This window comes from Narcine bancroftii, chromosome 3, assembly GCF_036971445.1.
Source record: "Narcine bancroftii isolate sNarBan1 chromosome 3, sNarBan1.hap1, whole genome shotgun sequence".
NCBI lineage: Eukaryota > Metazoa > Chordata > Chondrichthyes > Torpediniformes > Narcinidae > Narcine > Narcine bancroftii.
The window spans coordinates 86,082,206-86,093,663 of NC_091471.1; the positions used below are offsets into that span (position 1 = coordinate 86,082,206).

Here is an 11,458-nt window from a genome sequence, read left to right on the forward strand (position 1 = left end):
ACTGACAGACGTGTGTCTCTTTGCAATCCTTTTAATGTAATAAAGAACTCAAGACGTACTTAAGACTAGGTAAATGAAACATTTCCATTTAAAGGCTTTAATATGTACCATGTTACAATAGAAATTTTTTTTTTGTTGCCTCATCAGTTTATAACCGTGAATTAAAGTCAGAATATTTCAGGCTTTTCAGCAAAAATAAAACTGATATAAATTACAAGTTATTTTTAATTTAGAAATAGTAAGTACACATTATATCAATGCATTGATTTCAGTGCAATTTCTCAGTACACAAGATTATGGATTTGATAAAACAGGTACTTGAGGAATGAGAAATATGTACACTTAATTCAAAGACTAAACAAAGTAGAAAATTAGCATTGAAGCCAGAGTGATTATCCCAAGAAATATCATAAAAAATTCCAACAAATTATTAGAAGATAGAAGAACAGATCGAATGAAGCAATCATTTGAAATAGTTTCATTCTTGAAGATATTGCCAAATATAATTGCAATTGTTAAATATGTAAAACAAGCTGTATTTTAGTTCAAGAATGGGACTGTTTCTCGGTGACTTGTTCAATCCTTCTTTTGTCTCTTGGCTTTATTAATATTTTCTTGACGCTTCTGTTTCTTCTTCTGCTCTCGATCTCTTGCTTCAATCATTTTTGCCAGTTTCCACGACAATACTGCGCTTGCAATGAATAGTGGAGTTAATGCCAATATAACAGCTGAAAGGAAACCATAAGGGTCTTTTGCAGCCCATTCCACAATGTACTCTGCCCAACCTCTTATGTCCAACATTTTTGTTGACACAAAGACCTGTAAATGCAAAAGTAAATCATTAGGACCAATGCCACATTTACTCACTGATATTTTCATTTTTTTCTTAAAATTTTAAACTAGATTCACAGGGGGATGGGAACCAAAGAGAAAATGAAGAAGGGGCAGTTGGCACACAAGCTGGTAGGGAGTTTGTGTGGAGGGACAGGAAGATAGTTAAAATTGAGTCCAATTGTGAAGGGATGAGTTGCAATGCATAGGGACACGAGTCAATTAAAGTAACAAATCTAGGACTAAAGGTTTTATATTTAAATGCATGTAGCATAAGAAATAAAGTGGGTGACCTTGTAGTACAGCTAGAGATTGGCAGGTATGGTGTTATGGCCGTCAAGGAATCATGGCCAACAGATGGAAGCTGAATGTCCAAGGATACACAGTGTAAAGGATAGGCAGTTGGACTGCCTCTGTTGGTAAGGAATAATATGAAATCATTAGAAAGAGATGACAAAGGGCAAGATATAGAATCATTGTGGTTTGAGTTAAGAAATGGCATGGGTAAGAAAAGATCACTGGCAGTTATGTACAGACCTCCAAACAGTAGCCAGGATGTGGACAACAAATTATAATAGCAAATAAAAAAGGCTTGACATAAGGGCAATGTTATGGTAGTTCACGGGGGATTTTAACATGCAAGTAGATTGGAAAACGTGTTTGGAATTGGATCGCAAGAGAGAAAATTTGTAGAATGCCTATGAGATGGCTTTCTTGCGTACCTTGTTGATGAGCCCACGAGGGGATCAGCTGGACTGGATTGGGTGGTGTGATTAGAGAGCTAAGGGAAAATCAACCCATATGGGGCAGTGATCACAATAGTTGAAATTTAACAAGGAGAAACTAAAGTCAGATGTGTTGGTATTTCAGTAGAGTGAAGGGAATTATAGTGGCTTGAGAGAGGAACTGGTCAAAGTAGATTGGAAGGGTGTCCTAGTAGGGAGGATAGCAGAGCAGTTATGAATGGAGTTTCTGGGAGAAATATGGAAGGTGCAGGATATATACATGCCAAATAAGAGGAAATATTCAAAAGGAAAAAATGACACCACTGTGACTGACAATGGTAGTCAAAGCCAATGTAAAAGCAAAAGAGAGGACATACAAGGAAGCAAAAATTAAGAGGAAGTCAGAGCTTGGGATTTTTAAAAAAAAACTTGCAGAAGGAAACTAAAAAACTCAAGGTGGGGAAAGATGAAGTATGAAAGTAGGCTGGAAAATATCGAGGAAGAAACAAAAAGCTTCTCAAGTGCAAAGTAAAAGATAGGTGAGAGTAGATGCAGGATCACTGGAAAATGACACTGGATAAATAATAATGGGAGACAAAGAGATGGAAGAGGAGCTGAGTATTTTGCATCATGGTCCTGGAGGACTGGAAAATCATAAATGTCACTACATTATTTTAGAAGGAAGGGAAGCAGCAGAAAATAAATTATAGACCGGTTAACTTGACATTAGTGGTTGGGAAAATGTTGGGAGTCGATTGTCAAGGATGAGGTTATGGAGTACTTGAAGGCACATGACAAGAGAGGCCAAAACAAGCATGATTTCCTTAAGGGAAAATCTTGGTTGATAAACCTGTTTGAATTCTTTGCAGAAGTGATAAGCAGGCTAGATGGATAGAGGATATGAAGTGGATATTGTCTATTTGATTCCAGAACACCTTCGACAAGGTGCCACACATGAGCCTACTTAACAATACCCCATGGTATAGCAGAATAAATACTAGCGCCAGTTGATCATTTGGCTGACTGGCAGGAAGCAGAGTCAGAATACAGGGATCATATTCTGGTTAGTTGCAGGTTACTAGTGATGTTAGGGCTGCTTTTTTTTTTTAATGTTTATTAGAGATTTAGGTTATGGAATGAATAGCTTTGTGACTTAAGTTTGGAGATGATACAAAGATAGGTGGAGGTGTAGCTAGTGTTGAAGAATCAGGGAGGCTGCAGAAGGATTTGAACAAGTTAGGGGAATGGACAGAGAAATGGCAAATGAAATGCAGTGTGGAAAGTGTACATTTATATACTTTAGTAGAAGAAATAAATGGTCAGATGATTTTCAGAATGGGGAGAAAATTGAAAATTTCCAGATGCAAAGGGAATTGGGAGTCCTCATCCAGGATACCCTGAAGGTGAATTTGCAAGATGAGTCAGTAGTGAAGAAAGCAAATGCAATGCTCACATTCATTTCAAGAGGAATACAAGAGCAGGGATGTGATGTTGAGACACTGGTGAGAATTCACTTGAAACATTGTAAGCAGTTTTGGGTTCCTCATTTTAATAAGGTTGTGCTGCCAGTAGAGAAGGTTCAGAGGAAATTCACAAGGATAATTCCGGGAATGAAAGGGTCATCATGCAAGGAACATTAGATGGCTTTTGCTCTGTACTCATAGGAATTTAGGAGACTGAGGGGAAGGATCTCATTGAAACAGTTTGAATATTGAAAGATATGGACTGAGTGGGGAAATGGATCAGCTCATGAGTGAATGGCAGGGCAGACTCAATGGGCTGAATAGTCTATATCTGCTCCCATGTCTTGTGTATCTATGCTATCCTCCGTCATGACTTGGAGAGACCAAATCATGAATATTGTCAAGTGTACTAATTATTCTACTCCATCAAATTGTACTGCAGAGTGATAGAGGAAGAATCTAAATAAAACCACTATTTGCAGCCTGCTGATGCTTAGAAATTACTGTAAAATTATCAACTCAATCCATGGATTGCTAAGCAATTCCAAGTGCTCGTTCCTCCAATTAAGCAATGCAAATATTCCTCTGGAAATGAAACTCATTACCTTAAAATTTACTTCAATGCAAAAGGCTGATGTGCAGATGATATTGAAAATGTATGGTAAAAGAAACCCCAAAATAATCAAGATTTCCTTCTGTTCATTTTCAGCTGTAATAGCAGACACATTGAATATGACATGTTTATCCACTATTCTGCTGACTCCAGCTGTTACAGACCTCCCATACTTACATATCAAAAGGACAATATTGATGATTTTTTTGAAATGTAATGACATTTCCTTTTGTTGTGAAGAAAATATTACAAGAAAACTAAAAAAAATAAAGGATTGCCAAGCCCTGTAACCTCAACCCTCCATGTGGAATTTCTTTATCTTTATAAGGGTTTTGTGGACAACCTAAACATTTTGCAAAGTTTTTAAAGACTTTATTTCTAATGTCAATCAAACATTTTTATGAATCAATAAAGCTATACCACAAATATTCAATTGCCACAGACTAATTTTGTTTAAGAACTGAAAATATGAAATCAGTCTTTCTTTGAAGAAAATCATAAAAGTATAAAGAAATGAAGATGCTTTCAGGCTCAATTTGAAGATGCCAGCTTGGTTCAACTTCCCTGCTTTTGCCCCATAATTGCACAAAATTAGCCACTTCCTTTGGGCTCAAAACCATTAGATCATCACCCAGTTCTGTACATGAACAAATATTAAAAGAACTGCCTTTCAGCCCCATAAAGAACATTCTCAATTTTAAAAAAATAAAATGATTTTACTCCAATCAACCTAATTTACTCATGTCAAACGATTTAAATCGCCTGAATTTCCCTAACAATTCTACTTTGTGCTCACACAACAAAAGCAAACATTGTCTTAAATCAAGCAGTCTCTCGATTGCTATCTTCCTCCTGCCATAAGCAGCTTTAGTGCTTTGAGCTGTGCTTAGTGGAGAGCAGATTATGCATCAGCTTTTCCTCCCATTTAGCTACCAATAGCTGTCCCGAGTGTGATCCGCTTGGAGGCAACGTAGTCTGCAGTTTTACCACCACTTTGAGACAAAATGTTTAACAATCGAGAATTAACCCCGTGGCCTCCATCTGAGAAATGACAAAGCACATCACGTGATTGCATTTGTACAAGGACTTAACCTAATTTAAAGGCAATCCTCAATTGACAACTGCTTTCATTCTTATTCTGATAACAGGCAAAAGATTGGGAGTGGAATGGGAGACTAAATCTCCTGAGACCCATTTCTGTATAAATAGATCAAATCTGGCCTTTTTATAACTGTCAACATTTATCCCAATAAAATTTTCAATAGTCCAGCTGCTAAATTAGTTTGCTGACAACATGATTTTAAAAAAATGAAGCTTTCTTGTGAACCAAAAAATTGCTGCCAAGTGTGATTTTAATGCAGGCCAAAAAAAAACCACTCCCTTTCCTCAAACATGGCAACTTGGGTTGAAACTCAAGTTAATGTTATAACATTTACAATTGTTTTTATTAACTATTATTAAAAAGTAAAAATAATATATTGATGGTAGAAAAAGCACTGAAGCAGTTTTTGCTTGGGAACAAAATCAGTAAAAAGTATAATTGTCTTTGGATCAAAGTACACATTTAACAAATAGTGAGCTTAAATCCAATAATTTTAGGCACAAAAAGAAAGCCATGTCCAACAAATTTGCTCCCAGGGAACATTAATACTTGAAATCTATACAGATTTCTAAAGCTTAATTATTTTAGAAATCACACTACTTAGAAATCTCAAATCACAACAGCACCAATGGACTTTCTGACTATCTTGTAATTATTTGAGAGGATTGTAACAATGGAATCAATTCAGCCTACACCTATTCACTTAGCCACATTGCAACCAAGTCATTTTTCATTATTACTCTTTCAACAACTAATATTTCTTATTCCTACAACATTTTAATAATGAAATTAATTTTCCCAAATACTCCTTTTTTGATTATCTTAAATTTAATCCCTCTGGTTTTTTAATCACCTAGTCAAAATAATTTTCCTAAATTATCCTGTCAAAAGTTCAGAATTCCAATTTTATCAGGCCTAATTTTATTCATTTCTTAAATATAGAACTGCAGTCTTCTTGTCTCTCCTCATAACCAAACCCATTTTGTACCTTCTGACAAAGAAAATCCTACACCACAAGGTCCAAAATTGGATACAAAACCTAGGATTTTGAGGTAAATGGCAGTTACCATTCAGTGCATTTAGAGGTGCCACAGGGGTATTGTGGGCATTGAAGCAATAACTGGCCTTTATAAATCCTTTAAAGTGCAATACACTGGAGAGGAATATATGATCATATCTTTTTACACTGCACATTAAATGACACCGAACATTTTCACAGACATTGTGAGAGATTAAACCAAGAAGCATGAAATAGAATGTTTAATAAAATATTATTGTTTAATTTACATTGTATTTTCTTATGATGCAGGAAACCACGTGGCCTGTTGAGCATGCTGGCTCCCGTCAATTTCTCTCCCTGTTCATACTTCTCAAGTTTTAATTTCTCACATGCCCATCTATACAGTGGGACAATGTTCAATAGCTAATTAACCTATCAGCACATCTTTGAGATGTGGAAGGACTCCAGAACGCCCAGGGGAAACCCACACTGTCACATGATTTAACATGGGTCACAGAGGTTCCATGACAGCAACACTAACAGCTACTCAATTTAATCAAAACTGAAAAGAGGAAGATAAACAGATGAAGAGAAAAATGCAACAAAGGTGCAGAGCAAATATTCATCATCATTCTGAGGAAAGGTCATTGCCTCAAATGCTTCACACACACACTTCATGGCTTGTTGAGTTTTGCAGCATTTCATTACTTTTTCTCCATTAATTACAATACTTGGCCTTTGTTTTGCAGAATCAAATTGCTTTTGAAATACAGGTACACAATCCTTTATCCAGAACCCTTGGGGGACAGTGTGTTCCAGATTTTGGAAAGTAAGATTTAAGCCCACCTGAATTGTGTTGCCGTATCCACCCCTACCCCCTCGCCCGCCCGCCTCCCCCCCTCGCCCGCCCGCCCGCCTCCCCCCCTCGCCCGCCCGCCCGCCTCCCCCCCTCGCCCGCCCGCCCGCCCGCCCGCCTCCCCCCCTCGCCCGCCCGCCTCCCCCCCTCGCCCGCCCGCCCGACTCTCCCCCTCGCCCGCCCGACTCTCCCCCTCGCCCGCCCGACTCTCCCCCTCGCCCGCCCGACTCTCCCCTTCGCCCGCCCGACTCACGCTGCCGTCTCTCTCCCCCCTTGCCGGATTTTTGGAGCTTTCCGGATTTAAGATGTCTGGATAAAGGATCGCGTACCTGTCCTTGTTCAATATATCTTACTATATTGATCCCGCAATGAACAATCACAATTTTATTTTATCTAAGCTTACATTGCTCAAATCTGAGTAGCTGTCTTGTATCTCTGTTTTGAACATATAATTGATGTATAATTAACATTGAATAGTTTTTTTCCACAATTGTTAGGGTGTTAACTTCCACAAAAAGCACTTTTGGATTCTTAATTCTTGTTACAGGATCTAACACTGCTAGTGTTTGCTACATGCTCTCTCATTATTTACATAATTTCAACCTAGTTTGTCAGGGCTAACTTTCCCCCTCTCCCACGTTCTCTATTTTTCCTACTTTAGAATTTCCTATGTTTAGTTCCTTTTTTATACTTATTAACTCCATTCCCATCCAAATTATTGATAAAGAAGACAAACAACAGTGGACCCATTACTGACTACTGTGGCACTCCACTGGACACAGGCTTCTAGAGAATCAGGGAAACATCCTTCCATTATTATCCTCTGCCCCCTTCTACTCAGCTCAGCTTGGATCCCATGTGATTTAACTTTTCTGACTGACCTACCATATGGGACCTTGTCAATGGCCTTGTTAAAATCCATATATACAAGGTGTACTACAGTGTCCTCATCAACCCCCTTGGTCACCTCTTCAAAAACTCTGTCAGATTCGTGAGCATGATCAACCATAAACAAATCCATGCTGATTACCTCCATTAAGTCCCTGCTATCCAAATACCAGTATATCCTGTCCCTTGGAAACCCCTTCAGCAATTTTCCAACTACTGACATCAAGCACACTGGCCTATTACTGCTCCTTGCTGCCTTAAAAAAATTGCACTTTCACCCAAGACTAAAGATAATTAAATTATTTCAGCAAGTTTCTAGTTTATTCTGGACAATTGTGAAGTGGTGCACATTGGGAAGTCAAATTTACAGGGAATATATACAGTTAATAGCAGGGCTCTTTTTTTTTTAAACTTTATTTAAAGATTTTATCACATGAATAAAACAAAAAAAATTACATTTAAAGAAAAACAAAAATAAAGTAATTATTACAACACAGGATTAATGACCCAACTTAAATCAGTCTAACCCCCCCCCCCCCGATATATACGACCACTAAAAAAATCTATATATTATAAAAAAAACCACCCTTCCCCCCAAAATAAAGAGTGAAGAATTAATAAAGTTAATAATATTATATAAAAAACACTCACAAACAAAAAAAACAAGTAAAAATACTAAGTAAAAAAAAGTTATCAATTCTAAAATATCACACAAAACATATTTAAGTCAAACTTAATTGCATGCACTTAACAAATGGAGTCCACTTCAGCTTATAAAAAGACATCTTATCTTGAATTGAAAAAGATATCTTTTCCATAATTAAACAAGACTTCATCTCTAAATACCACCTAAATAGCAGGGCTCTTAAAAGCATTGATGCACAGAGGAATCTTGGGGTCCAGTATGTACCTCACTGAAAGTGGCCCTACAAGTAGAAAAAGGTGGTAAAAGTGTAATGGTAAGCTCAACCTCATCGGGCAAGGCATTGAGTGTAAAAGTAAGGAAGTCATGTTGTAGCAATATCAAACTATGGTTAGGCCACACTTGGAATACTGTGTGGAATTCTGGTCACACCATGACAGAAAGGATGTGAAGGTTTTGGAAAGGATACAGAAAAGGAATGCCAGGTTTCAAGGATATGAGTTAGAGAGAGAAATTGGATAAACTTGGCCTGTTTTATCTGGAACATAGGAGGTTGAGGGGGTTATAAAATCAAGAGGGTGGATCGTCAGAATCTCCCCTCCTCCCCCCCCCGGTAAAAAAAATCTCACACTGGAGGACATGTGTGAAGGAGGAAGTTTTAAGTGGGGGGGGGAGGGAGATGTGCAGAGCAAATATTTTATACTAATTAGATTTCCAGTTTCAAATTTCTTGTCAGAGTCCCAAGACATACACCCCTGAGATTTTTTTTCCTGCGGGCATGGCAGAATTACCACTAATTAGAAGTGGAAAAAATAAATTGTACAGTGTAAACAAATAAAGTTATAAACAGATAACAAATGTAAACAAACTGACTATGCAATACAGACAGAACAAAAGAAAATCAATGAAGTGCACAAGTAAGAGTCCTTAAATGAGTCCCTGATTGAGTTTGTCATTGAGGAGTCTGATGGTGGAGGGGTAGCAGTTGTTCCTGAACTGGTGGTGCGATTCTTGTGGCACCTATACATCTTTCCTGATGGCAGCAGTGAGAATGGAGGGTGTGCTCAGTGGTGTAGGTCTTCAATGATTGCTACTGCCCTCTGACAGCAGTGTTCCCTGTAGATGTACTCAATAGTGGGGAGGGTTTTGCCTGTGATTTCCTGGGCTGCTTCCACTACCTTTTGGAGGGTTTTATACTCAGGGGTATTGGCGTTCCCATACCAGACCATGATGCAGCCAGTCGGCACACTTTCCACCACATCTCTGTAGAAATTTTCCAGGGTTTCTGATGTCATACCAAACCTCTGTAAACTTCTGAGGAAGTACAGGCGCTGACATGCTTTCTTCACAGTGCCATTGGCTTGTTGGGTCCAGGAATGATCCTCCAAGATCGTGACTCCCAAGAACCTACATTTTCTTACCCTCTCATCCCCAATGATCATTGAATTTTATACCACTGGCTTTCCTGAAGTCAACTATCAGCTCCTTAGTTTTGGTGACATTGAGTGCAAGGCACCTGGAATGAGCTCCCAGGGATAGTGATGGAAGCATATATAACTTCAGCATTTAAAGCACTTTTGGATAGACATATGAACATAAGGGCAAACATCAAGTGCAAGCAGACGAGTTTTAATGTTATTTGGTTTGAGAGAATGGTAAGGGAAAGGTCTCCTGAAGGGCCTCAGATGCTGAAGTCTTCCTGATCACCTCGGAGGTTTGGATCTGGGGCTCAGGATGCCGATGAATCTGATAGGAGTCTGTGCAGCTTGCAAAAGCACTGGAGGGGACTCCCTTTGGCTTCTCTTTCTCTCATACTGCAAGGGGTGCCAGCTGGATAATACAAATGGAGACTCTGTCCATCTTACAGCAGGCAAAAGTTAAAGTATATCATGCAGATTACATTTTTAATGTATTATTAGACAACGAAAGGATCCTTGTTATTTGGACATCACATTCAACACAGACACATTTGCTGAAGGGCCTGCATCTGTGCTGCACCATCCTATATTCTCACTTTCCTACACCACTCCTACAGATAGAATACTGTTTTTAATCAGTTTCCTGGTCTGTTTACCAGTTTGCACATGGCTCACTGAAAAGGTGATTATAATCCTTGAAGTACTGTTCTTTAGTTTCATCGACTCCCAAAGAGGATTTCTCAACTCTTTCCTTCCATGGTCTCAACATGGAAAACCACCCACCAAATCGCCCTCAGACCAAAAAATACATGTATTATATTTAAAATATGCAGATTGAGGCATATTTCAAAATATCAATTTGGCTATTCCTTCACTCTACAAATGCAGAAGAACTAGCAGTCTTTTATGTCTGCTCCACCATTCATTGTATTGATAAATCATTTACCTCATGGCACCTTCCTGCTCCAGCCCACATCATACAATTCTGTTCATATATAAATAACCCAAATTTAAGCACGTGTTTCATTGATGGCAAACCACTGACATGATACAAGCCCACTAACTTACTAACAAAAGCTAGCAGGGCTTTTCCCTTTTCCCGATTGATGGTGCGAGCTTTAACTCCCAACCCTGCACTTGCCATTACACTTAGCTCGAGTCAATTGCCATGACATCCAAGCTCAGCTCTGCATCCCATTCACAGACCATTTCCATCTCACCCCCTCTGCCTTTCATCCCAACCTCTCCCCATTCCATGGGTTTCCCTCCCCGGCCCCCGCCATCCTTTCTCTACCCCTCGCCCCAAACCTATCCAGGGCCCCCGGTTATCCTCCCCCAAATAATTCAGGTTCACTCACCCTGGGAATCCCACCATTCGAATCCCTTCTTGCAGGATTCCTCCTTCCCTCCGTGGTCTCCCTCCCCGGGATCTCCCCAAAGGGAAAGGTGGGGGGGGGGGGGGACGCACTCTCCCTTCGCTCCCCAATAACTCGCCCCCTTCTCCCCTCTCGCCTTCCCAAAACGCTCATTTTACCTGCACCACACTGACTGGAAGCCACCGGCCGTCCTTCGCGCATGCAGAAACGTTGGGCGGCGCCTTCGACACCGGAAGCACAAGGACGCCGAGGTCAAGGGTTATCCTCGCCCGTTTCCGGCAGACACGGCGATGAGGGAAGTCCCCTTTGGGGCGGTGTTTCGAGGAACGGAGCCAGAGACTGTGGTGAAATGTCGGGGTGCAGCTGCCAACTAAGGAACAGTGTTTCGAAGAAGGGCAACTTCACCACTGAGGTGCGGAACAGGCGGTGCAAAGCCAATCAGGAGCATATAATGATTCAGGCTGGCTCAGCGATGTTCTTTGTTCTGTGCCAGTTCCTCAGAACCTAATTCCCTGACCAATGATCCAGCCCCACTAATTATCA

General features: G+C 39.8%; 2 protein-coding genes across 4 annotated transcripts in view; one reads left to right on the forward strand and one right to left on the reverse strand.

Annotated features, from left to right (window-relative positions):
* Nucleotides 1-4,050, forward strand: part of ndufaf2 (NADH:ubiquinone oxidoreductase complex assembly factor 2) — a 118,649-nt gene extending 114,599 nt beyond the window's left edge. For all 3 annotated transcript variants that reach the window (XM_069924467.1, XM_069924469.1, XM_069924470.1), the window contains one exon: nucleotides 3,729-4,050. In XM_069924467.1, coding sequence (XP_069780568.1) covers nucleotides 3,729-3,849 — 121 coding nt within the window. In that variant the 3' untranslated portion in view covers nucleotides 3,850-4,050. The remainder of the gene's footprint in view (nucleotides 1-3,728) is intronic.
* Nucleotides 75-11,170, reverse strand: smim15 (small integral membrane protein 15). Its single transcript, XM_069924471.1, has 2 exons — nucleotides 11,074-11,170; nucleotides 75-819 (listed from the first exon to the last, which is right to left on the reverse strand). Exon 2 carries the CDS (start codon nucleotides 799-801, stop codon nucleotides 577-579), a length of 225 nt encoding a protein of 74 aa, XP_069780572.1. The 5' UTR covers nucleotides 802-819; nucleotides 11,074-11,170; the 3' UTR covers nucleotides 75-576.
* Between the last annotated feature and the right edge of the window lie 288 nt (nucleotides 11,171-11,458).

Coding starts and splice junctions, on each gene's coding strand:
- smim15 (XM_069924471.1), bottom strand. CDS start 801: ATGTTGGACATAAGAGGTTGGGCAGAGTACATTGTGGAATGGGCTGCA.